This window comes from Rhinatrema bivittatum, chromosome 2 (assembly GCF_901001135.1).
Source record: "Rhinatrema bivittatum chromosome 2, aRhiBiv1.1, whole genome shotgun sequence".
NCBI lineage: Eukaryota > Metazoa > Chordata > Amphibia > Gymnophiona > Rhinatrematidae > Rhinatrema > Rhinatrema bivittatum.
The window spans coordinates 452,377,855-452,405,325 of NC_042616.1; the positions used below are offsets into that span (position 1 = coordinate 452,377,855).

At 44.2% G+C, this 27,471-nt stretch overlaps 1 protein-coding gene across 8 annotated transcripts in view; it reads left to right on the forward strand.

Annotated features, from left to right (window-relative positions):
* The window catches only part of LOC115084931 (putative RNA-binding protein Luc7-like 2), a 291,251-nt gene that overhangs the window by 65,463 nt on the left and 198,317 nt on the right, over nucleotides 1–27,471 (forward strand). For all 8 annotated transcript variants that reach the window (XM_029590358.1, XM_029590361.1, XM_029590359.1 and 5 more), the window contains 2 exons: nucleotides 20,869–20,979; nucleotides 27,291–27,434. In XM_029590358.1, the coding sequence (XP_029446218.1) occupies nucleotides 20,869–20,979; nucleotides 27,291–27,434 (255 nt within the window). The remainder of the gene's footprint in view (nucleotides 1–20,868; nucleotides 20,980–27,290; nucleotides 27,435–27,471) is intronic.

The window sequence follows — 27,471 nt, forward strand, 5'->3', positions numbered from 1 at the left end:
GACAGTCCAAACTGTCTTCTCTCCCCACCGCTCATCAAACCCATGTGGTGGCAACCTCATTGGCTCATCTACAGCATGTTCCACCACTGGACATTTGCACGGCAGCCACGTGGGCATCTCTTCACACATTCACTTCCCATTACTGTTTAGACCAGCAAACGGCAAAAGACGCCAGGTTGGGAAGAACACTTTTACAGTCGTTGTCCGCGAAATCTGCAGGTTAGACTGTCACATAACCTTATTCACGCTGCACCATACAGGGACAAAAGACGTTAATTCAGCGTGATGTTGAGCTTCGGACTCCAATGACAGCATGGCTAATTCAGCCCTGCTATCGACGGGGAAAAAGCAAGTTTCCGTAGATAGGATGAATTAGCCATGCGGACCCACTGACCTCCCTGACCAGTCTACCTTCGCCTTCACGACCACGCTTGCTTTATCACAGAGTGAGGAGAGTCGATTAGAGCGTGCAAAGCTCTGACATCACTTTGAAGCTCCGCCTCCCAGGCTTTGATGGACAGTTCCCATGACAGCATGGCTAATTCGTCCTGCTATCTACGGAAACACCGTTTACGGTAAGCAAACTTGCTTTTATAACTGAAGAAACAGCTTTCTGTTACATTAAGTAGGATGTACCATGTCAGGAGAAATCATAATTTTCTGACCACAAAAAAACAGTTTTTGAGATTCTTTAGGGACCAATGTAATAAAACCTACACTAACATGGGAGTAAAATTTTCCATTGATAAGCAGGATGAATTGGTCATGATCTGTTGGATCTCCCCAAGCTAGTAGAGCTTCGAGCTGTACTGAACATGTGGTGTTGCCTCTGGCATTCTTCAGTCTATTTTTGTCTGTGTTTCACATGGACAGCTCGCTCTCTCTCGACAAGAAAACATTTTTTCTCCTCTGTTTCTTGCGAAAGCTACTTCAAAACAGCACTTTTTGGTGCTATCTGGGGAAAATGGTCTTGAAGAAAATCTGCAGATTTTAAATACTGCACTTGTGGACAGATAATGTCCCTAATTACTGCTATCTCTGCCTAGACCCAGACCACGGCCAGAAAAAGTGCCCAGACTGGAAGAATGTCAACAAGGGACCAGAGATCACAAGCAGAAAAAATAACAGCTCTCAGGGCAGAAAGTAGAAGCAGATCTGCCTCTGGTGATCAAAGTTCTTCCTATTCATCTCGGAGCAGCCACAGCAAATCCACTGGATGACTCTAGACATGAAAACAGTCAGATGGGTTGAAGCAAAAACTGAGTAAGCCCTGGGATTCCCCAGCTCATTCGACAGTTAGTACCTGTTCCAACCAAAAAGTTGGAAAAAACGTATCAGCGTACTACCTCGAAAGGCTCTGGAGAGGCTTCCAAAAAGGTATTTGCGTCAGACACTGTTGTATAACCTGCATCATGATGCTTAAGAGTCCACAACAAAAGCTGTGTCGAAGTGCCCATCTCATGGTGCACCCATTCTCCTGACAAGCAGCACCTCAGAAACTGAGACACGGTGCATCTGAATGGCGCACGGAGCAAAACTCAGTGACACTCCCAACGCATGGTGCATCACAAACAGCACTGAAGCTTAAGAAACAAACCACAGAAAAGGAATGTAAACACTCTCAATGAGGTACCAAGGATAAAAATAATCCATTTCGGAAATTGCACTGGACCTATTTCTTCAGGCATCCTCTTAGCGGCACTGTCTTTCCTGCTCACTCGCTTGTTCGGCAGCCATGCTGCATGGTAGCTGTTGTGCGGCTTGCGGAGAATCGCACATGTCTCATGCAGGGTGGCCTTTGTTTTCGCTGCCTCTCCGTGGGAGAGGGCAGCACGGGAATTCTGGTGGTGGCAGCGGGACCGCCCTCAGGCAGCAGCAAGGAGTTCGGGAGATGCCGATTTGCCAGGTGACCTTTTCCTGGTTTCAGGGGGAATAGTGGCCATCTTGAATACTTTTCAGGCAGCAACTTGAGGGCAGCAGGAGAGGGAGCTCTTCCTCCACCGCTCTCACAGGCCGTTGATGAGTGAGTCTCCAGTAGTGGACCCTCCGGACATAGGTGCTTCTCCGGACCTTCAAGACCCAGATGAGGGGATGGGCCAAGCTCAACAGTTGAAGGGGATGATCCTAAGGTGGTTTTTCTTTTTCCACAGAGAGGAGTTGTAGCCCCTGATTCTGTATGTCATTAAGGAACTGAGTGAAGAATCTGATCATGAAGAGGTGGCTAAAGCTTTCCTGTTCCATATGTCTGTGAAGAAGTTGGTGCTCCGAGAGTGGGGAAACTCCAGATACCGGGCTGAAGATTGGCTGAGCTATGGATAAGTTATATCTGTTGCTGGAGGACACTTTTTTTTTTTGTGTGTGTGTTTTGTTTTTTTATGGAAGCCAAAGAAGGATGCCTCAGTGTCAGCTGTCACCAAGAAGATGACTATCCCGGTGGCTGGTTCTGCTGTGCTTAAGGACATACAAGATAGGAAGTTGGAGGTCCATCTCAAAAAGATAAATATCTTGTCTGCTCTGCGCATTCGAGCTGCAGTGTGCTGCAGTTCCATGCTTCAAGCTGGTTTACACTGGGTTCAGCGATTTGCTTCTGACTGACATCGTATTATCAGACTGCAAACAGGCTGAACCGCTGGAAACCATAGTGGTCTGTGGAGCAGATGCGTGTTATGACCTCATTAGAACGTCCTCATGGACTATGTCAGCGGTATCGGACAGACAGCTTCTTTGGTTGTGGAACTGGTCGGCGGATGTTTGGTCTAAGTCCCAATTAGGAGCTTTACTCTTCAAGGGAAAGCTGTTGTTCGTAGAGGTCTTAGAATTGCTGGTGAAGCATCTGGGTAAGAATGTCACATAAGCTGCTGGAGGATAAACCAAAGGGCACCAAAGGTACCTTCTCCTTGCGGCCTCTCTTCTGGATGAATCTGCGTATTCGACCATGGGACGCACGCTTGCTTCGTCCACCCATTGGGAAGCTAATGCCCATGGATATACACGAGACCTGCTGTCAGGAAGGGTGATCCATCCTCCACCAGATGCACTCCTACTAGCATCCAACACTGGGGAGATTGAAGGACACATCAACATACCTGAACCTACCGATCCGGAAGCATGGCGTAGGGGGGGTCTTCCAGTAAGTACCCTGCCTGGAAGGACTACTCTGGTAATAGCACCAAGCACGCAAGGTGGAGAACACAGATCAAACCTTCTCTGCTATCCAGGAAGCATGTATTTTCTGCCCCCTGCTGAGCAAGAAGGGGACAACAGCATCGGACAGGCTGCGATGGCACCGACACGCCCTATCATCTCCTCAGGATGAATCCTTGGTGTCATAGCTAACGTTGAACTCCAGATTACCGAAGGATCTTCCGGCTATGCCAGCAGTCAAGGAGAGTGGTCCCGTGAAACTCTAGCCTGAGTCAACCCAGGTTTCTGCTATATGCATCGTCGTTCAGCTGTCACCAGGGACATCATGCCGGGGGGAAGTCCACTCAGGTTGCCTTCAGTTCAAGAAAGAGGGTCAGTGAACGATGGGTGCCTATCCACTGCTTCATTGTACCTTGAATCTCATTGTGACAGGGCAACCCAATCAACGAGTCCTCTCCCTTCCTAACGTAACTGCTCAGAGACTCTTCCCAACAGATTGGATATCACTCTGTCTACCCAATCTGTTGGGACCATAGATTCTTTCCCCTAGGTTCTCTTACTGGTTGTATTTAATTTATCTTGTGTCTTCTGATGCTATGCTTCTTATCTATATGTATGCTTTACTCATGTGATCATTGTACTTCCTCCTATCTATATGTATACATCATCCATGTGTTCAGAGTATCTTGCTTTATATATAATCTATGCTGGATAGCTGAATTTTGTTGCAGTCGTCTTAGACTAGGCTGGATTCCTCTTCTGGGTGCTGGGCAATTTGCATTTTTCCCACTGATGGGTGGCACTCAGATCCTCAGAGCTAATATGGTGGCAAGTCTGCAAATACGCACGATGGCTGAGGGAGCAGCTGCAGGTGCTGATGAGTTTCCAGCATGGTGGCTCCCTTTGTTCCACATGTGTTGGGCTTGATATCTTGTAGGGGGAGACTTTCAAGACAGCTTCTGGCTCCCTTGCAGACACCCAGCCTGGGATTCCAAAGGCGTAACTGGGGTTAAGCTGCTCAGTCTCCAGCGGAGGCCTGTGCAGTGTGGCTTGTTACCACTTATGGTGCCTTTTGATATGGTCAGTTTTGGTTCTGGTGGATTCCCAGTTTTGTTACCACAGGGCAAGACTTATTGAGAGTCCTTGGCCGTCTCCATTGCTCCTCAGTCTCTTATTTATATCTGAATTTTATTGTGGTATTGCACCAAGCTTTCTGGGTGTTGTAGAGTTCTGGTGGGGGAGGGGCACTTACGCCTATTTCAGAGAGGCCTTTCTCCTTTCACAGGGCTCAGTACTTAAGTGCCCTAGATTGAGGGAGTAGAAGAATTTGACTAGAATGGGAGTTCCTTCTTGAGGTCACTAGTAGAGAAAACAACTTTGAGGTACATAGTCTGTAAGAAGCAGGGTTATCCTCTGAAGGAGAGGATGCCTCTATCTAGTTAATCCGTAAGGACAAAATATGTTGTAGGTTTTTGTATCCCTCTAGATGTCAGATTGCAAGATTTGAGGTACTTCTAGTGGGAGATTCTATCTTCAAAGGAGTCTGCAAGCCATCCAAAGCCTTCCCATGCATCAGGCTGTGCATGGCAATATCTTATTGGAATCAGAATCCCTGAAAGGCAACAGAAAGATGTCTCAGCCATGAGCTAACTGTATCCTAATTTGATGGAGGTCAGATATTTTTCCATTTGCCACAGGTGGATGCTTTGGTCTTGACTGTGATGCATAAGATGAGTGTCCTAGTGGACACTGGTGGGCTACTTGGCTCAGGCAGTCTTATGCTGGGTGCAGTTCTCAGAGTCCCAAAGTGAATCAACTAGAAGTGGGTGCTGTGTTTTTGGCAGATGCCTTCTTTGACCTTGTTAAGATTTCCTCTAGGTTGGCGGCCTTTGTTGTTGCTGCTCAGAAGCTGTTTTGTTATTCCAACTTTTCTTGTGCTATATTCTTATGGTGGCAGATACAGCATCTAAGACCTGTTTCAGCAAGCTTCCTTTTAAAGGGAAGTTATTGTTTGGATAAGGTTTGGAGATATTAGTCATGGACCCTGGGGAGGTTAAATCTTTTAAGCTCTGTGAAGATAATCCATTCAGCTTCCTGTACTAATATTTGTGGTCATTTCAAGGAGACCAGAATATATAAACTAGGGAAACAATCTTCCTACCAAATAAGCAAGTTTAAAGGCAGGAATTTGTCCTTGTGAGTCAGAACGCCTAGGAATGACAGTACGAGGACCTAAGGAGCTTCCTGCTCTACACAGCGAATCAATGATCCCCTCTGGGATGGCACCATAGACAGCCTTCTTTAATGATATTACCAGGAGTGAACTTGCACCGCTTCAGACCAGTGGGTCCTGAATGTTGTACAGAATGGGTATTCCCTAGAATTTGTCACTCCCATTTCCAACACTTTTATGGTGACACCATTTGTGTCACTGCCCGAGAGGGTGTGGCTATGAAGGCTACACAAGAAAGGCTTCATTGTTTACAGGCTGTTAAACCTGTGATGCTTCAGGATCAGGGTCAAAGTCAATATTCCATTTACTTTGTGGTCCCGAAGAAGGATGGTTATTAAAGACCCATCCTGGGTCTGAAAGTTCAACAAATGTCTTCAGATTTCCTATTTCCCTATGGAAACTCTTTGAGTGATTGTAGCGATGAAAACAAGGCAAATTCTTTTTATCCCTGGATTTTTATTTTGATTTATATTGTTTTTCAAGCATTTCAGAGTCTGTTATGTTCAGGTACTGAAGGTATTTCCCTATCCCCAGAGGGCTTACAATCTAAGGGGTGTATTTACTAAATCACAATAGGAGATTAATGTGCGTAAAACAGTTGATCGCGTGATGTTCGCAATATCTTAATCTAAAATCCATCATCTTTTGAAGCTAGCTGTTTTACAAGCATAAAATTTGCTAATGCATGCAAAGCAGCTAATATATAGGAAATCCTTTGTAAATAAAACACGGCTTTTCTCAAATTCAAGCCGTGTTTTATCAAAAATGGAGGAGGAACTGTAGTTGAAACATCATGGGGACATCAGGCATTAATGCTTCTCGATGACCCCAGGATGTATGTTAAAGGGCCATGTGGTCAAAATGCCTCCCCCCTTATGTTTAAAGTGCCCTCTGGGGTCTTGGCAGACCTCTGCCCACCCTCCTGCTGCCTGTCAAAGGCCCTTGTAGTAAAAAAAACCAAAAAACACCAAAACTTTAAATGGAGTGTCTAGATAGTGATAAGTATTGAATTCTTGTTATTTTACCTGTTGATTGTTTGAAGATTAAATACATTTTTTTTCTGTTCACCGTTCAATTTGTTAAACGTTTTAAGATTATATGCTCCTGTCTCTGTGAGAACTGGTGATATCGGCATTTTTTATATTCAGTCTGTAAATGCATTTCTGGGAACTGTATGGCCCCTGAGTTTTGTGGAGTGTTATCCTTAGCAGTCACTATTGGATAAGAACATAAGAAATTGCCATGCTGGGTCAGACCAAGGGTCCATCAAGCCCAACATCCTGTTTCCAACAAAGGCCAAACCAGGGCATAAGAACCTGGCAAGTACCCAAACACCTAGAAGATCCCATTCTACTGATACAATTAATAGCAGTGGCTAATTCCCTAAGTCAACTTGATTAATAGCAGTTAATGAACTTCTCCAAGAACTTGGAGGAAAAGGTACTTAACCAAAGGCAAGTGCAAATCAAGTTGGTTATGGTTTTTTTTTTTTTTATTTATAAAGTGCTTAAAAATCCTAGCCAGCTTACATTTATTTACAAAATTTCTAAACTGCAGCCTTAGCATTCTAGTATTTGCATGAAGGATATTCATAATAAAATAATAAACATACAAAACCAAAATATTCTAAAACATTTCACGTCATATCAAAGAACCTTAACTGCTCATGTAAAGAACATTCATAGTAAAAATAAATAAATAAATAAATAAATCTTAAGATATATCAGAACAATGAAATGTGTGGTAGACATAAGGTTGCCAATTTAGGGCATAGGTGCAGGTAGGACTCTTAAATGTTCAGAGTTAACCCTGAATGATAGAGCTGTTGCTTGGGCATTATGTGACCTTCACTTTTGGTGGTAGAGTGGGATCATTAGCTCTGTATGGGTCACTTGAGTAGAACTGTGTATAATGCAGATAATGAACTAAAGCCTGAAACTCACTGACTCTTCTGACTGACGTTACTGTTAGCAGGAATATTACTTTCCATGCTGGAAACTTGAATGAATCCTACGCCAGTGGTTCATATGGTGGCTTCATCAGTTGTGCCAGAAACACATTTAGTTCCAGGTAACAGGTGGTTTAATGACTGGAGGTTTGACATGCCATAAGACTTTCTTGAGTTGAGATAGCAGCTTACTATGCTCAAACTGAGGGTAAGCCTATGTTTCTAGATGTACTCAGTGATGATGTGTTGAAAAAGTGAGCAAATGGTTCAATAACTCAGTTTGCATGCAAATGGATTTAGGGTATTGTGTTGACACCATGTGGAGAACTTTTCCATTTAAAATCATAAGCTCTTCTAGTTGATGGTTTTCTGGCAGACACTAAAATGTCCTTAACTTCCTTGGCTAATGACAATTCAGCGATTTATTGAGCATTCAGCATCCAAGCTATCGAGTTGAGGGAGGGAAGGTACAGATGAAATAGACTTAAGAACATAAGACTTCCCTATTTTTGAGTTAACAAGGAGAATCTGTGGAAAAGTGTACATGAGATCTGCATGCCAATTGAATAGAAAAGCATCTTGAGCTGATCTAAGGTCGCTTGGAACAATGGAGCAAAATTATTTCAGTTTCCTTTTTTGCAGTGATGCAAATAGGTTGATTGCTGAGAGACCCCATAGACTGAATAGTCTGTCTGCTGTTGTCTGCTGTAGATAGATGGAAAAAATATGAGGCATTCTGCTAACATGTTAGAGATCTCCAGAAGGTAGGTCACTTGCAAATCAGCTTGATATTTGCATGCCTATTACCATATCTTTATTGCTTTGTGGCAAGAGTCCATGACCCTGTGCCTTCTTGCTTGTTCATATAGAACATAGCGGCTGCTTTGTTGATTTGAATGAGAATGCTTTTCTCCTGAAGGAAGCAGGTGAATGCTGCTAGAGCATATTTGATCACTCTCACTTCTAAGAGGTTGATTTGAAACTGTCTGGCTACATTTCTTGAGTTTGAAAGGGTCTCGTGGAGGCATCTGTCACTAGCATGACTTGGTGAGGAAGTAGATGGTGTGGGGATCCTTCCTGAAGAGTAGACTAAGTTTGTGTGGGCTGGTCCCATTGGGACGGGGGAAAATACGTGAATTTCCGCCATGTGGCCCAGAATGATTAGAAATTCTCTGGCTGTTGACTAATCCATAGTCAAGTATTCCTCAATCTGAAGGGAGGAAAGCTCTGTCCTGTAGAGAATCTGTCCATGCTCCATTGAATTTGATTTTCCAGGATATAATTAGAGGTGACTTTCTCAAAAGTCATTAGGAATTCTAGTGATTGTAGCAGTTGTACCACCTTTTGCAGGGAGGTTAGTACATATTTGGAGTTTGCCATCACAGGCCAGTAGTCCAAGTAAGGGAAGGCTTGGATGCCCTGATGTCGCAGATATACTGCTACCACAAACAGGCACTTGAGACCTTCTGTGCTGCTAAGAAGCAGAAAGGAAGAGTAGAGGTAACTTCTACCCCGTTAGAATTAAATCAACCCCGCATAGGAAACTTCTTTGCAACAGCATCACCATTAACACTGGGAGAGCTTGTCGCTGAAGAGACGACTGAGGAGTGTGAGCCGTCCTTCCTGACCATAGAAACATCTCTTAGCCCTGGTTCTCCAAACAGGCTGGCACCACCAGGCCGCGATGTGGAAGGAGAGCAACTGGAGACCGCTTTCCCGTCGGGAGGTTCCTGAGGATGGGAAGGAGCGGCTGGGCAAGGAATAACAGTGCTGGATTTACCATATTGGAGAAAGCGGCAAAGGTACAGCCCCAGAGGGGTAGTGGAGGTACAGGACTACCTATGCCGAGATGTCGGGAACCTCCGGTCTGGAGTTGGGTGCCAGCGCTGCAGTGGGAGGAGGAGGTGGAGGGAAGGAGTTCCCTAAGCTGGAGATAATTTTACAGTCTACAACAGAAATAACTCTCAACCATATGGACGGCGTAACAATTTTTGGAGAAATCTATTGTAACACTAACTAAGGAAGTTTTAGAAATAAAAAAACAAGTTATTCTAGGACAAGCAGGATGCTAGTCCTCATATGTGGGTGACGTCACTGACTGAACCCTAACACGGAAAACTTTGTCAAAGTTTCTAGAAACTTTTGACTGGTACACTGAGCCCACTGAGCATGCCCAGCATGCCATGATATTCTCAGCCACAGGGGTCTCCCTTCAGTCTCGTATGTAGCAATAAGCTTTAGCAAAAAATAAAGTAATAAAACGTATCGGACCCAACTCGGCGGGGTGGCGGGTGGGTTTCGTGAGGACTACATCCTGCTGTTCTGGGATAACACCTATTACAAGCTAAGCAATTTTGCTTTATCCCAGGACAAGCAGGATGCAAGTCCTCACATATGGGTGATTAGCAAGCTATAGGCTGAGTCATTTTGTAGAGAAGCAACATTGAAGTATTGTTGGTAGAAATGAGGCAGCCAAAAATCACAGCAAGTTGGATGTAGAAGGAGTTGAGATTATACTGGAAACAAATTCTTTAAGACAGATTGTCCATAGGCTGAATCTTGTCGTCCTTCTTTGTCCAAACAGTAATGAGCTGCAAAGGTGTGAAGAGTCTGGAAGCTTTTTGAGTTGTGGTGTCATCAGCGGAACTGCGATTCTTTAGCGGCCGATATCCCTCGGGTGCTTGACTTTCTGCAGCAGGACTCGCTAAGGGGTTAGCGTTCAATTCCCTTCAGGTGCAGGTTGCGGCTCTGGGTGCATTGCTGGGAAGGTTCAACGGTTATTCGCTTGCAGCGCACCCTGATATTGCTCGGATTCTTAAGGGGGTCAAGCATTTGCGACCGCCAGTCCGCTCTTTGTGCCCAGAGTGGAACTCGAATTTAGTTCTGCGGGTGCTCTGTAGTGTCCCTTTCGAGCCTATCCGCAGGTCTTCTCTGAAGGATCTGACTTTAAAGACGGTGTTTTTGGTGGCCATTTACTTGGCTTGTAGGATTTCAGAGTTACAGGCGTCATGTCGGGACCCCTTCCTACGGATCCACGACGATCGGGTGTCGTTACGCACGGTTCCATCTTTCGTCCCTAAGGTTTTTTCGGCTTCTCACGTAAATCAGACTGTGGAGCTCCTAGGGTTCCCACATTGGTCTAGGGACTCTTCTCAGGACAGAGACCTTCATCTTTTGGATGTGCGACACGCTCTCTTGCGTTATCTGGAAATTACCAATGACTTCCGACGTTCTGATCACGTGTTCATTCTCTTTGGGGGTCCAAATAAAAGGGATAAAGCATCTAAAGCGACCATATCTCGTTGGATTAAGGAAGCTGTTTGCTCTGCTTACATAACTCGTGGACGTCAAATTCCTGTGGGTCTCAGAGCTCATTTCACTAGGGCCCAGGCTATGTCCTGGGCAGTGGGTCAACTCCTGTCGCCTCAGGAGATCTGTAGAGCGGCAGTATGGTCTTCTATTCACACTTTCACTAAGTTTTATCAATTGGACGTCAAGGCTACTGATGAATCATCCTTCGGTGAGAGTGTTCTGCGTGCGGGTCTTTCAGGTTCCCGCCCAGTGTAGGGTGGCTTGGGTACATCCCACTTCTCTGGACTGATCTGGGTATGTTCAGGAAATGAAAATTGGTTCTTACCTGCTAATTTTCGTTCCTGTAATACCACAGATCGGTCCAGAGGCCCACCCCTTTCTTCAGATACCGAAAGACTGCATTGGCCTATAATTTTTCATGAAGCTCCCTTTTGCAGAACGGATTGATGGAGCAGTTATTCACAGTTGGTTTGTTTTGGTTTTTGTGTGGGGCGAAGGAGTAGTCAGGGTTTGTTGATTGCTACCCCTCGCTCCTTAGTTCTGTTAGCATGGGCTTGGGTATAAGGGGAATGGAACAACTCCCCTATGAGGAAAGACTAAAGAGGTTAGGACTTTTCAGCTTGGAGAAGAGACGGCTGAGGGGGGATATGATAGAGGTGTTTAAAATCATGAGAGGTCTAGAATGGGTAGATGTGAATCGGTTATTTACTCTTTCGGATAATAGAAAGACTAGGGGGCACGCTATGAAGTTAGCATGTGGCACATTTAAAACTAATCGGAGAAAGTTCTTTTTTACTCAACGCACAATTAAACTCTGGAATTTGTTGCCAGGGGATGTGGTTAGTGCAGTTTGTATAGTTGTGTTTAAAAAAAAGATTGGATAAGTTCTTGGAGGAGAAGTCCATTACCTGCTATTAATTAAGTTGACTTAGAAAATAGCCACTGCTATTACTAGCAACAATAGCATGAAATAGACTTAGTTTTTGGGTACTTGCCAGGTTCTTATGGCCTGGATTGGCCACTGTTGGAAACAGGATGCTGGGCTTGATGGACCCTTGGTCTGACCCAGTATGGCATGTTCTTATGGTACAGGACAATACTGAGGGACTGCAGGTGGCACTCTAGTTTATATGGCAGTGCCCAAAGTTTTGGTTCTTTGACTCTATCTGCCAGTAGGGATACACAACCCACTTCTCTGGACTGATCTGTGTTATTACATGAACGAAAATTAGCAGGTAAGAACCAATTTTCATATATCAAGCTGTGTGCTAAGATTCTGGCCAACTGCTTGAAACATCTCATGCCCACATTGATCTCACCTGATCAAGTGGGCTTTGTTTTTGGCAGGTGCTCCATTTCTAACACATACAAGGTACATGCAGTACTGGAGGGGTCTGTCTGCAGTTTTGTCCAAGAAACCTTTCTTAGTTAGCTGTAACACAGAAAAGGCTTTTGACAGGGTTGCTTGGCCGTTCCAAGTCCTGCAGGAATTTGGCTTTGCGGGCCAAATATATCAATATATCTCCTTGCTGTACTCTAATCCATCTGCTAGAATTTTAATCAATGCCAAACTGCCTGAGGCATTCCCTGTTAGGCAGGGAACGAGACAGGGGTGCCCCTTGTCTCCACTATTGATTATTCTGATAGTGGACATCTTGTTCTCAAAGTGTGCCAAAATAGGGAGGTAACTGTAATTTTGTTTATTTATTTATTTATTTAAAAATGTTTATATACCGCTTTTACAATTCAAAAGAATTAATCAAAACGGTTTACAACCAAACATACACAATAAATGAACTTGACAAAATAAAAACAAAAATAAAACAATCAAGAGCTAACATAGTGCAGTATATATTCATATCCAGCTATTTTTTTTCAAAGGATATTAGCAGAAAGTAAATATTATATGGTGTGAATGTTTCTGAAAGAAGAGAGAACAGTTGAGGTGAATAAGTGTTGAGTTTATGAAATAGTTAAGGTGTATGCTTTCTGAAATAAGTATGTTTTCAATAGTTTTTTGAACTGTTGTATTGATGAAGTGAGACGAATGTGATCTGGAAGTGAATTCCATAAAACAGGACCTGCCACTGAGAATGCTCTTTTTCTGGTAAGTTCAAGTTTGCTGATTTAACAGTAGGGATATCTAATAAGTTTTTTGAGAGAGATCTGAGATGTCTGGCAGGTTTATATATGCGAAGATTAGTACATAACCAAGTAGAAGAAGTATTATAGATGAGAGAATGGATAATTGATAAGACTTTAAATTTAAGTTCTACATCAAGTCCTTATTGTTTGCAGATGATATTTTATTACTATTATCCAAGACTAAAGTGGCGTTTCCAGCAGTGCTTCATCTTTTGTCTCAGTATCAAGTTGTCTTAGAATTTAAGCTAAATTTTGATAAAACGGAGGCGTAGGATGTAACAGGTGCTCTGCAAAGGAGCTGGGAGGATTTCCCGATTAAGTGGGCGTGAGATACTATTAAATACCTAGGTATCTGTAAACATAGGAGTCCAGCTCAGTGCTACTCTATCAATGTCCCACCACTTATCGAAAAACTGGGTCAGTAATTGAGCAGTTGGCAAATGCTCCCTCTCTTGTTACAGGGGTATATAGCAGTTACAAAAATGATCATAGCTCCTAAACTGCTCCTGATGATTCCTGGGTATTTGCTTTTGAAAGACCAGGGGGCCATACAGAAAATGTTACGGTTATTTGTATGACGAGGCAAAAAAGCAGGTTTATCTTATGTGACTTTAATAGCCCCAAAAGTGAAGGGAGGCCTGGGAGTTCCGGATTTTAAATTATATGCTTGGGCAACAAATTTAAGATTTCTGGGAGACTATTTACAAAGTCTGATTATACTGATTATTCCCTGGTGACCACCCTAAATTTGTTTTAGATGCCACAACTGAAGAATTGAAGGGCTGTGACATGGTTTTGGGTTAGTATTGGATGTACGTTATATCTGGGCTTTGGTTCATAAATTTTTATCTTTGACAGTTCATGTATCATTCCAGTTGCCCCTAAGAGGAAACCCGAGGTTTCCTTTCTTATAGCTACCCAAGCTACAGGTTCAGCGAACCCCCCTCAGAGTGATTCTTGCAGGATTTTATAAACTCCAGCTCGGGGAGGTTGCATTCTTTTGGAGAATGAAAAGATAAATTGGGATTTCAAAATGGACACTTTCTTTTGTATGGGCAAATTAAGATTTGAAAGATTAAGGCTGCAGAGCCAGGGACCATGGATAATTCCTGATACTCTGCATTGTTAAAATTGTTTGCTACTAGGATGGTTTCCCTGTCACGCCTATACGCCTTTTTGCAACAAATTAAAACTTGCCCAATTTTTGAAAGGCTTGTTCAAAAATGGCAGGCAGATACCGAGGAGGAACTTGATGAGCCTATGCTGAGGGACTGTTATGTATCGATTCCTAAGGTGTCTAACAATGTTATTCTTAGGGAACTGCAAATAATTTTTCATCATATTGTGTTCTCGCCATTGTGAGCGCACAAAATGGGGTTGATTGGAAATGATCATTGTTTAAAATGTGATGGCCTACAAGCCTCAATGATACACTGTCTATGGCAAAGTTATCCGAGCATTTTGGGAATCTGTACATGATCTACTTTGTAGTCTGATAAATACTGATATCCACTGGTCCTGCTCCTTTTGCCTGTTAAATAATGATTTGGGTGATGAAAATATTAATTCCTATAGCGCACACTATTTTTTTCTAAAGTATGTTTAATTGCCAAGAAATATATCCTGCTTCAGTGGATCAAACCTGATCCCCCAACGTTCAAAATGTGTAAAACGTTAATGATCGGACTTTTTCAGCTGGAATATGGCTCGATGTATCAACGATTCTCCAGGAAGAAAAAGCTAAGGAGACCTGGAGTCAGTTCTTCGTGTCTTTGCCTGACTCTTGCGGGGCCTTATATGCACTGCTGGACTGACTACTTTAATGGGTGGGTTTATAGACTCCTCAATTCGTTTCGTCTTAATATAGCTGTGCTTCTCTTAAGCAAAGGGAATTTTTAATCTGTTATGCTGGTGAGATCTTGCCGCAGTGTTATTACGAGGTGGGGGGTAGTGTGGGAAGGGACGTATTGTATGATAACGTGTAGGTATACTGCACAGTTTTTGTGGTTCTATGTTTTGCCTGGATTGTCTTTGTTGTATACCTCAAAGATTATAATGGAAAAGAAAAAGAACTTGGATTGGTAGACATTTAGCGCCTTCATTTGGAGGACAACAAATTTTCTTTTTATTCTGATCCCCACAGTGTCTATTGGAGTCATGGTATGATAGATGTCTTCAGATCATTCCCTGACAGTCTCTCATCTTTGCTTTTCAGAGAAGGGAGGCCCTCCTTACTGGAAAATGTCTGCTTTGTTATACCATGATAAAGAATTCATACAATATTTGCATTCTAAACAGGAATATAGGAGCTTCAATTCATCACAGGAGATTAGTGCCATTACCTACTGTGGAATGCTGGCAAAGCTGTTTTAAGAGGCCAAATTATAGCTTACCAGGTGTCCAAGAGCGAGAGAGCTAAGTAGATCTTGGATTTGTCAAAGTTAGCGCATTTTAAAATATTACATATGCAACAAAGTACTCTGGATCTCAAATCACAGATGCTCAAAGTGCATAATGAACTGGATGCTTTATTAGAATTTAAAGCTAAGTAAAATTAGCTATTCTTCTAATATAAATTTCATTGGGGTAATAAATCAGGCAGGCTGTCCTCCAATCTTATTAGATCCTCTTGACAAATCTTTTATCACTAGGCTGTATTATCAGAATATGATTCAGAAGGGCACTTCAGAGACTTTCTCAGTTTTTGGACTGTTTTACAATTATACACAAATGTGTCGCAAGATGTGGAAACTCGTCGCCATATTTTTTTCTTCAGGGGATGGTTTTCCCACAACTATCTCTGGATGATCAGAGGCATTTGGAGTTTCCTGTTAGAGAGGGGGAAATACAGGCCATTATTAAACAACTTAAGCTGGGGGAAGTCCCTGGACCCAGATGGTTTTGGGGGGGTTCCTAAAATCTTGGGTTACAGCATTTTGTACCCCTTAGTGGAACTATTTATCGCAGTTCAGGAGTGATGTTTAGAACCAGACCAAAATTTTAGCCACAATTGGGAGGTGAAAGAAGCTATTTTAGCCAAAAGATCTTCATTCAAAAATTGGAAGAAGGATCCAACAGAAGAAAATAGGGTAAAGCATAAACATTGGCAAGTTAAATGTAAGACATTGATAAGACAGGCTAAGAGAGAATTTGAAAAGAAGTTGGCTGTAGAGGCAAAAACTCACAGTAAAAACTTTTTTAAATATATCCAAAGCAGAAAGCCTGTGAGGGAGTCAGTTGGACCGTTAGATGATCGAGGGGTTAAAGGGGCACTTAGAGAAGATAAGGCCATCGTGGAAAGATTAAATGATTTCTTTGCTTCGGTGTTTACTGAAGAGAATGTTGGGGAGGTACCCGTAATGGAGAAGGTTTTCATGGGTAATGATTCAGATGGACTGAATCAAATCACGGTTAACCTAGAAGATGTGGTAGGCCTGATTGACAGACTGAAGAGTAGTAAATCACCCAGACCGGATGGTATACACCCCAGAGTTCTGAAGGAACTAAAAAATGAAATTTCAGACCTATTAGTAAAAATTTGTAACTTATCATTAAAATCATCCATTGTACCTGAAGACTGGAGGATAGCAAATGTAACCCCAATATTTAAAAAGGGCTCCAGGGGTGATCCGGGAAACTACAGACCGGTTAGCCTGACTTCAGTGCCAGGAAAAATAGTGGAAAGTGTTCTAAACATCAAAATCACAGAACATATAGAAAGACATGGTTTAATGGAACAAAGTCAGCATGGCTTTACCCAGGGCAAGTCTTGCCTCACAAATCTGCTTCACTTTTTTGAAGGAGTTAATAAACATGTCGATAAAGGTGAACCGGTAGATATAGTATACTTGGATTTTCAGAAGGCGTTTGACAAAGTTCCTCATGAGAGGCTTCTAGGAAAAGTAAAAAGTCATGGGATAGGTGGCGATGTACTTTCATGGATTGCAAACTGGCTAAAAGACAGGAAACAGAGAGTAGGATTAAATGGACAATTTCTCAGTGGAAGGGAGTGGACAGTGGAGTGCCTCAGGGATCTGTATTGGGACCCTTACTGTTCAATATATTTATAAATGATCTGGAAAGAAATACGACGAGTGAGATAATCAAATTTGCAGATGACACAAAATTGTTCAGAGTAGTTAAATCACAAGCAGATTGTGATAAATTGCAGGAAGACCTTGTGAGACTGGAAAATTGGGCATCCAAATGGCAGATGAAATTTAATGTGGATAAGTGCAAGGTGATGCATATAGGGAAAAAATAACCCATGCTATAATTACACAATGTTGGGTTCCATATTAGGTGCTACAACCCAAGAAAGAGATCTAGGTGTCATAGTGGATAACACATTGAAATCGTCGGTTCAGTGTGCTGCGGCAGTCAAAAAAGCAAACAGAATGTTGGGAATTATTAGAAAGGGAATGGTGAATAAAACGGAAAATGTCATAATGCCTCTATATCGCTCCATGGTGAGACCGCACCTTGAATACTGTGTACAATTCTGGTCGCCGCATCTCAAAAAAGATATAATTGCGATGGAGAAGGTACAGAGAAGGGCTACCAAAATAAGGGGAATGGAACAACTTCCCTACGAGGAAAGACTAAAGAGGTTAGGACACTTCAGCTTGGAGAAGAGACGACTGAGGGGGGATATGATAGAGGTGTTTAAAATCATGAGAGGTCTAGAACGGGTAGATGTGAATCGGTTATTTACTCTTTCGGATAGTAGAAAGACTAGGGGGCACTCCATGAAGTTAGCATGGGCACATTTAAAACTAATCGGAGAAAGTTCTTTTTTACTCAACGCACAATTAAACTCTGGAATTTGTTACCAGAGGATATGGTCAGTGCAATTAGTATAGCTGTGTTTAAAAAAGGATTGGATAAGTTCTTGGAGGAGAAGTCCATTACCTGCTATTAAGTTCACTTAGAGAATAGCCACTGACATTAGCAATGGTTACATGGAATAGACTTAGTTTTGGGGTATTTGCCAGGTTCTTATGGCCTGGATTGGCCACTGTTGGAAACAGGATGCTGGGCTTGATGGACCCTTGGTCTGACCCAGTATGGCATTTTCTTATGTTCTTATCCCAAAACTTGAATTGTGGCCTTTTATGTAGTGGTTTTTGCAGCAGTTTAATTTCGGGCATCAGTTTATTCAGTGGGTACAAAGCTGTCTGTTTACCTGAGGCCCAAATTTTGGTGAAGGGCATGCACTCAATCTTTTCTTTTGGAACGAGGCAGGGATGTCCCTTATCCCTTCTGCTCTGTGTGTTAGCTTTTCAATCCCTGGCTATTAAGCTGCATAATTTGGTAGACTTTAAAGGTATTCTGATTGGAAGAAAGCAAATAAAACTGTTTATTTTCAGATGAGATGCTGTTCATAGGGAATCCAATGGATAGTGTCTCTGGAATTATTGATATTACAGAATTTGGTACTTTTTTGGGACTCAAGATTAAATGTACTAAATCTGAAGCATTTCCCCTAGACCCTGCTTTGCAGTGATGTTGGAGAGGACCCTTTCCTCTAAAATGGAACACAGATGCCTTGAAATGTTTGGGAGTCTGGGTCATGCTTTCTCTTCAGGACATATACAGACTCCTTCACAAGATGAAAGTGCTGCTGAGTAAATGCGCCTCCTTCCTTCTATTGGTAATGAGGAGAGGTGCAGTGATTAAAATGATTATACTGCCAACATATACAAATTTACAAGTCCATGATCTCGGCTTTTCTATGGTGCAAAAAATGTGCCAGGATTAGATGAGATATTTTGATGAGTGATAGGAAGGCCGGAGGATTGGCCATTCCAGATTGCACCAATACAGTATATCCAGGAATGGACCTCCTCACATAACAAATTTGATGGGGAAGATTTACTGGGCTAATGGTCCTATCCATATAAATGTATAAATTTAGTTCATTCTCCTAAAACATCTCTCCAGTCTGTCTTAAAGCTTTTTGGATAACTGCCATAGGGATAGCATGGAAATGGTGGAGGGAAAAACTAAATAAATAGTTCTTAACAGGGCTTAGTGCTTTCTGTATTCCATACTTGGGAACAAAAGGGGATTTGTTTGGAAGTTTGTCTTTGGGGTAATTGATTGACCCAGATTTGGAAAGTCTGTATTCATTTCAACAGTTCAAGCAGTGGAACATGCCAGCTTCCAATTTGTTTGTGTACTTACAGGCTAGACAGTATGGTCTGCAGATTTGCAATGGGGTTCTTAATTTTTCTGAAGTCATTTTTTTACACCACTCTCAAATTTAACAGGTTTGGCTTTTGGATATTGAATCTGAAGAAATTATTTCACTTCCCTCATTTGGATAAAATTGTAGAACAGTGGGTCGGAGACCTGGGCATAGAACTTGAAGCTGCAGATATCATACATGTTTTCACTGCTGTTTAACATTATTTGTTACCCGCCAACATGCAGGAAACCCAATTTAAAGCATTTCATCGTATAGATATCATCAGTTCTAAAGGTGTACAAATGTATCTATGGGACTTTGATATTTGCTTAAAGTATTGTTTCTTAGCCAGTGAAAGTAAGACAGCTAGACATTGCTTTCCCTGATTTAGGCAAAACATTTTTTTCAAATCGGGTAAAAGTATAGAATTTTTCCCTCCAATAATTTTTCAATTAAGGCTCACCCCCAAAAAGCATTCAGTTTATGACAGTCTATAAATATATAAGACAAAGTCCCACTAGTGAAACTGATCCTTTTGCATTGGTGTGGTGATGAATTGCCTTCTTTCAAAGCTTGGAAGATGGCAATGCAGAACTTTGCTTCAATGGATCTTATAAGATGTTGGGAAATGCAAGGCGAGAAGTCTTCATTATATTTGAAAGGATATTTTCATTTATGGGCAAAGGTATCCAAATTGGATTGATGATGCTATTTTATATATGTTATAGTTATGCTGCATGGTGTGAATGGTGTGTATATAGTATGAATGTGGAGGACATGAAACTGGGGGAAAATCAAGTGAGAAATATTAAATACAAAATGTGAAAAGTTTTTAACTATTGTATTGAAATTTATGTGGTTGACATCTATACCTTATGGGGCGGATTTTCATACTCCGCGAATAGGCCTACTTTTGTTTGCGCTCCAGGCGCAAACAAAAGTACGCTGGATTTTAGTAGATACGCGCGGAGCCGCGCGTATCTGCTAAAAACCTGGATCGGCGCACGCAAGGCTATCTATTTTGTATAGCCGGCGCGCGCCGAGCCGCGCAGCCTACCCCCGTTCCCTCCGAGGCCGCTCCGAAATCGGAGCGGCCTCGGAGGGAACTTCCTTTTGCCCTCCCCTCACTTTCCCCTACCTAACCCACCCACCCGGCCCTGTCTAAGCCCCCACCTTACCTTTGTCAGGGGATTTACGCCTCCCTCTGGAAGGCGTAAATCCCCGCGCGCCAGCGGGCCTCTTGCGCGCCAGGCCGCGACCTGGGGGCGGGTACGGAGGGCGCGGCCACGCCCCCGGACCGCCCCGGGCCGTAGCCACGCCCCCGTACCCGCCCCAAAACGCTGCCGACACGCCCCGAAAACGCCACGACGACCGGGACAGCCCCCGACACGCCCCCGACACGCCCCCCTCGGAGAACCCCGGGACTTACGCGAGTCCCGGGGCTCTGCGTAAATCCGGGCGGATTTACGCGAGCAGGGCTCTTAAAATCCGCCCCTATGTGATAGATTGTAAGTTATTTGGATCTCAATTTAAGAAAAAATTAAGCAAAAAAAAGTTTCCTTCATGGAAAACTTTTGTGCATAAATAGTATCTTCTGCGCATAAAATTTATGCACACAAAAAAATCTGTGCACAAAGCATATTGTTTGTGAATAAAACATGCTTTTTATATACAGAAAATTTGTGCACAAATTGTTATATATGCATAAACTGAATATAAGACTTCTGCAGCATAAACTTTGGGTTCAGCCCCATAGACTAACATTAACCTGATTAATTATACTCCATTTCTGATTAGGAATTATATTTCCAGTCTTAAGAAACTGTTTTTTAATTTAATATATAAACTTTCTGAGCTTTCGTGCTTTTTCTAATAATTGTCTTTTGAATATTTTAGGCAATGGATCACTTGCAGTCATTCATTGCAGACTGTGATAGGAGAACAGAAGTTGCCAAAAAGCGATTAGCCGAAACTCAAGAAGAAATCAGTGCTGAGGTAGCAGCTAAGGTGAGGCTTTAACTGTGTAAGGCTATATTCCCTGTACGTACCCGGATCAGTCCAGACCATGGGTTGAACCCCCGTTCTAGCAGGTGGAGACGGACCAGAGTTCTGAGGCTGCCCATATAAGGATGGAACCCACCCAGGAACCCTCAGTATTTGTCTGTCTCCAGCAGTTGGAACAGCTCACCCTTTGGTTCCCTGGTAGCTTGCCCCCTGGATTTTCTTCTTTCTTAGGGGCAAGCTCACGCAAGTACCTTTTTAATTTACTTCTTATATATTTTAAAAAAAACCAAAACAGAATTTTTTTTTTCTTTGTCTGTGTTAGGGCAGACACTTTTGTCTCCCTCACTCTTGGGGTTCCTAGGGGGGCTTTGCCCCTTGATATTTATCAGCCTAGGTTCCCTTCCCGGTGACCTGTGTGGGTGATACTAGTGGTGCCAGTCCCTCTCCCCACTTCTCTGCTGCCGTGCCCTGAGATGCCCATTCCTCGGTTGTGCCTTTCAGGGAAGAATTACATTCCCCTGACTCTGACTAAAATAAAATATTTTCTCCTTTAATTTGCACAGAGATTTATTTATTAAATTTTTTATTTTTATTCTTTCTTTGTTTAAAAAAAAAAAGGCAGCAGTTTTATTTGGTGAGGAGAGAGCGGGGTTCAATCTTCCGCCTACCTCCTCTAGGGCTCCCAGCTCAGCTGATTCTCATTAGTTTCGCGGCTCCTTCCTCATGCCGCGGCCACTTTGCTGTGTTGCTTGTGGAGATTCGGCCTCCCGGCTCTCTCGCGAGGGGGTTTGTTCTAGGTGCCTTTCAGGGGGTGAAGGCTCCTCTGTCGAATCGCCAGTAATTAAACCGCGGGGTAGGACTCCCCGACGTGCTGCCAAGCCGTTTTCGTGTCGGGAGCGGCGGGCATTTTAGGTTTTTCTGACCTTTCTCTTCCTGCTTCTCCGGGAGCAGGGGACTCGATTTCTCCACTTTTCCCCTCCGATTTGAGCCCGTTCGCTCTCGGGGTGTTGGCTTTGACCCCCCCCCCCCCCCCCCCCGTAAAAAATTCGGTCCTGGCCCGTTTTTCCTCAGAATTTGTTCTGTTAATGCATGATTCTTACCTGGCCAGTTTACAGAGGGAGGTGGGTCCCCCCCCCCACCCCCCTCCAAACCCTCCTAATTTTCCTGTGCCTTCCCCTCAGAGTGTTCTGGACCCTCAGGGCCCTATTAGGGTTCGCGTAGTCCTGGGAGCTCTCCCTCCCCCAGTGGACCCCCCTCCCCAGCCTCCTTTGGACCCTTTTGGTGTAGGGGATGATGATTCCACTGCCCCCCCCAGAGGGCGATGATCCCAGTGTCCTGCGCTTATTTCGGTGGGAGGAGCTGGAGCCTCTTATTCCCTTCGTTCTTCAGGAATTGGGAATTGATTCCCCCCAGATAATTCTGTGGCAGCGGCGATGACACCAAACGCGGACTCGGTCTTGGCGGGACTTAGGGCCTTACCACGTACTTTCCCTTTTCATCCTATGCATCGCTTGCTCCTCCTCAGGGAATGGGAGTCCCCAGAGACGGGTCTTCGCGTTGGAAGAGCTATGGATAAACTTTACCCGCTCCCTGAAGACTGCCTGGACATGTTAAAAATTCCTAAGGTGGATTCTTCTGTCACCGCTGTGACAAAGTGCACTACCATTCCGGTGGTGGGTGCTACAGCTTTATGGGATGTACAGGACCGTAAGCTTGAATTCTATTTGAAATGCATTTTTGAAGTTTTAGCTCTTGGTGTCCGGGCGACTATTTGCAGCAGTCTCATGCAGCGGTCAAGCCTTAGGTGGATGCAGCAGTTACTCAGCATCCAAGACCTCCAGTCCGCAGAGGCTGAGCAAGCTGAACGTTTGGAGGGTGCTATAGCCTATGGTGCAGATGCACTATATGATTTGCTTCGGGTCCAAGCTAAAGCTATGGTTTCATAGTATCTGCCAGACGCCTTCTCTGGTTATGCAATTGGTCCGCTGATGCTTCTTCTAAGGCTCAGTTGGGCACTCTTCCTTTTAAGGGCAAGTTGCTTTTTGGTGAGGACCTGGAACAGCTTATTAAGTCCTTGGGTGAAAACAAGGTCCATAAGGTACCAGAGGACCGTCCCAAACAGTCAAAGTCTTTTTTTTCCGACTCGCACTCGCTTTAGGGGGAATCGCTGTTATGGTAGCAGGGCCCGTGGATCCTTCCCCAGGGGAGGAGTATCCAGGTCACAGTCTTAGTCCCATTCCTTTCATGGCCGTCGAGGCTTCCGGGATGGCCATCAGCAACACACGACCACTAAGTCAGCTCCCCAATGAGATTCGGCCGGTCCATTCCTCCGCACGAAACTTAGGTGGGCGTCTTTCTCTGTTTCTCGAGGAGTGGGCCAAAATTACATCCGACCTCTGGGTCCTCGATGTGATAGAACGCGGCTACGCGTTAGAATTTGCCAGACATCTGCCGGATCTCTACATCGTGTCCCCTTGCAGCCATTCCAAGCGGCCTGCGGTTTGTCACACCCTGTTGAATCTTCAGGAATTGGGGGCGATCATTCCAGTTCCTGTGCATGAAAGGGGCGCCGGCCAATATTCAATTTACTTCATTGTTCCCAAAAAAGACGATTCCTTCCGCCCCATTCTGGATCTCAAAAGGGTCAATCGGGTCCTCAAGGTTCCCCGTTTCAAGATGGAAACCCTGCGAGCAGTAATTGCAGTGGTTCGTCCCGGGGAATTTCTCGCTTCCCTAGATCTGAAGGAGGCTTATTTTCACATCCCCAATCGTCAGGCACATCAGAGGTTCCTTCGTTTTCAGATCCTAGGTCAGCACTTCCAGTTTCGGGCTCTCCCGTTCGGTCTCGCCACTGCTCCCCGCACTTTCACCAAGATCATGGTAGTTGTTGCGGCAGCTCTTCGTCTGGAAGGGATTTTAGTCCATCCTTACCTGGACGATTGGTTGATAAGAGCCAAGTCCGTCTCTCTCTGCGCGCTCGCGGTAGACAGAGTTCTAGCCCTTCTCTCATCTCTCGGTTGGATAATCAACTACTCCAAAAGCACTCTTCGGCCCTCACAAGAGCTGGAATTTTTGGGCGCATTTTTCAACACTCGGATCAGGAAAGTTTTTCTTTCAGACTCGCGGACAATCAAATCTGATAGATCAGTTGAACATTTTTGTCTCTCTACCTCTTCCCACGGCGTGGGATTACCTCCAGGTTCTAGGGACCATGGCTTCCACGATCGATCTCGTCCCCCGGGCGTTTGCTCATATGTGTCCTTTACAGAAAGCATTGTTGTCCCGTTGGAAGCCGATATCCGAGCAGTATCAGGAGATTCTTCCTCTCTCCGACTCTACCATCGCCAGCATACAATGGTGGTTTTCCCCGGCTCACCTTCTCAGGGGAATGCCTCTTTTGACTCCCTCTTGGGTCATAGTAACGACAGACGCCAGCCTCTATGGTTGGGGAGCTGTCTGCCAATCTCAAATGACTCAAGGGTTCTGGTCCCTGTCCCAGTCTCGGTAGCACATCAATCGTCTAGAAGCCCAAGCGGTTTGCCTGGCCCTCAAATTTTTTCTTCCTCTGATTCGTCACAGAGCTGTCCGGGTGCTATCAGACAATTCCACCACGGTAGCTTACATAAATCAACAATGAACAATCCTTGTTCATTGTAACTGTATTTTCTGCACCAGTTAGTTGTTCCAGTTCTATGTTTTAATGCACAAACTGTTCAATGTAAACCGGTTTGATGTGACCCCTGGTCGTGAAAGCCGGTATAGAAAATAGCTAAATAAATAAATAAATAAACAAGGGGGAACTCTAAGTCGTCTAATGACGTTAGAAGCCAGCAAGCTTTTTCTCTGGGCAGAGAGGCACTTGGATCGCCTGGCAGCTTCCCACATAGCGGGGAAGGAGAATGTTCAAGCCGACTTCCTCAGTAGTCAACATCTCGATCCCGGCGAGTGGGAGTTATCAGACGTAGCGATGGATCTAATCGTGCGCAGGTGGGGTACCCCTCACCTAGACCTCTTGGCGACGCTAGCCAATGCCAAGGCTCCCCGGTTCTTCAGCCTGTGGAGGGAGCATTGCTCAGAAGGGGTGGACGCGTTGGTTCTTCCCTGGCCCTCCGATGTTCTTCTCTACGTGTTCCCACCGTGGCTGTTAGTGGGGAAGGTTCTTCGGAGAATAGAGCTCCATCGCGGTCCGGTCATTCTCGTGGCTCCCGAATGGCCTCGATGGCCGTGGTGCGCAGACCTGGTGAATCTCTCGGTGGACTGTCTTCTTCGTCTCTGTCATCTGCCCCATCTTCTGTGGCAGGGTCCCGTATTTTCCGACCAGGTGGATCGCTTCTGTCTAGCGGCATGGCTTTTGAACGGAGACATTTGAGACGCAGAGGATATAAAGATGAAGTTATTGCCACCCTTCTCAGGGCTCGCAAACAATCAACATCCCTTACTTATGTTAGGGTCTGGAAGGTTTTTGAAAATGTTTGTGAAGAGTTGGGTGTTTTGGCTCGCTCGCCTTCTGTTGCAGTTTTACTTTCCTTTCTTCAGCGTGGTCTCTCCAAGGGTCTTTCGGTTAGTTCTCTGCGTGTTCAGGTCTCAGCTCTCAGTTCTCTCCTGGGCACCATTGAAGGTCGGCCGGTTGCCTCTCATCCAGATGTTGTTCATTTTCTCAGAGGCGCTAAGCATTTAAAGCTGCCTGTCCGGTCTATTTGTCCTTCGTGGAATTTGAATTTGGTGCTTCGAGCTCTTTGTACGGCCCATTTCGAGCCTCTTCGTCATGCCACTCTCAAGGACTTGACTCTCAAGACTGTTTTTCTGGTTGCTATCTGTTCAGCCAGGAGAGTGTCTGAGCTTCAAGCTCTATCTTGTAGAGACCCTTTCTTGCGTTTTTCGGACTCGGGCGTCTCCCTAAGGACCGTACCTTCTTTCTTACCTAAGGTTGTTTCTTCTTTTCATATTAACCAGTCCGTTGAACTTCCCGCTTTTTCACCAGAGGATATTGCTGCCTCTGGTGGTAGCAATCTTCGTCGTCTCGATCTCAAGCGAGTCTTGTTGCATTTTCTTGAGGTTACCAATGATTTTCGTGTCTCTGATCATCTGTTTGTCCTGTGGAGTGGACCCAATGGGGTCCACTCCAAAGGGGGAAGCAAGCTTCTAAGGCTACGATCACTCGCTCGTTAAAGGCTGCGATTTCCTTTGCTTATATTTGCAAGGGCCGCTCGGTTCCTGACGGCCTAAAAGCTCATTCTGTACGTTCTCAAGTGACCTCTTGGACGGAGTCTCAGTAGATTTCGCCGCAAGAAATCTGTAGGGCGGCTACATGGAAATCTCTTCATACATTTGCTCGTCATTACCGCCTCGACGTTCAGGCTCCAGTTTTTGGTTCCTTTGGTCGGCAGGTTCTTCGAGCGGGACTGTCTGGGTCTCACCCTTTGTAGGGAAGCTTTGGGACATCCCATGGTCTGGACTGATCCGGGTACGTACAGGGAAAGGAAAATTTAGTTCTTACCTGATAATTTTCGTTCCTGTAGTACCACGGATCAGTCCAGACACCCGCCCGTTCTTTTCTGTCCGCTCGAATTCGTTCCTGTTATTTTTTTGGGTTTTTTCCTTCTTACAGGTTTTCTCTATTTTTTTTCTCCTGCATCATTTTTCTGGGGTTTACTATAAGGCACTGGAAGATCTTTGCGATGATCAGGGGTAGATATACAAGAGCGTTTAGTTACACAGTTCATTCAATTGTGTTATTTAGCTGGTTTAAATTAAATTTTCTATTTATCCTTGTACTTGCTTGATCTTATACCTTTTCTGCTTTGACAATGGTTATACTGAGGGTTCCTGGGTGGGTTCCATCCTTATATGGGCTAGCCTCAGAACTCTGGTCTGTCTCCACCTGCTGGAAGGGGGGCTCAACCCGTGGTCTGGACTGATCCGTGGTACTACAGGAACGAAAATTATCAGGTAAGAACTAATTTTCCTGTATCCTTCATGCAGTACAGGGCACAGCATTCTGGGAGCTGTTGCATACCAACATTAGTGTCCAAAAATGTGAACATGTTGACTGTGCTGGCACATGGGGCTCCAGTAGTAAAGTTGTGGTTCGGAATGGAAAGTTAAAGATTGTAGGAGTTGCCTAGAGAGAGAATGGGATGATCTTTGACTCAAACATTAAAAGGCTTTGTGAGTGAGGCATAGATAGAAGAAATAAAGTATTTAATAGTTTTCAGTGATCTATAATACATATGTAGTAACTTCCCCAGTGTTGTTTGAAACACCTGTTCTTAGAATGGAGGAAAATTGATTCCTACTGTGCATTTTTCTCAAAGGCTGAACGAGTTCATGAATTGAATGAAGAAATTGGTAAACTTCTGGCAAAAGCAGAGCAACAGGGAGCTGAAGGAAATGTGGAGGAGTCCCAGAAGGTCATGGATGAAGTGGAGAAAGCTCGAGCAAAGAAGAGGGAGGCTGAGGTACTGTATAAGAATAATTGCTTGGATTTTTTTTATT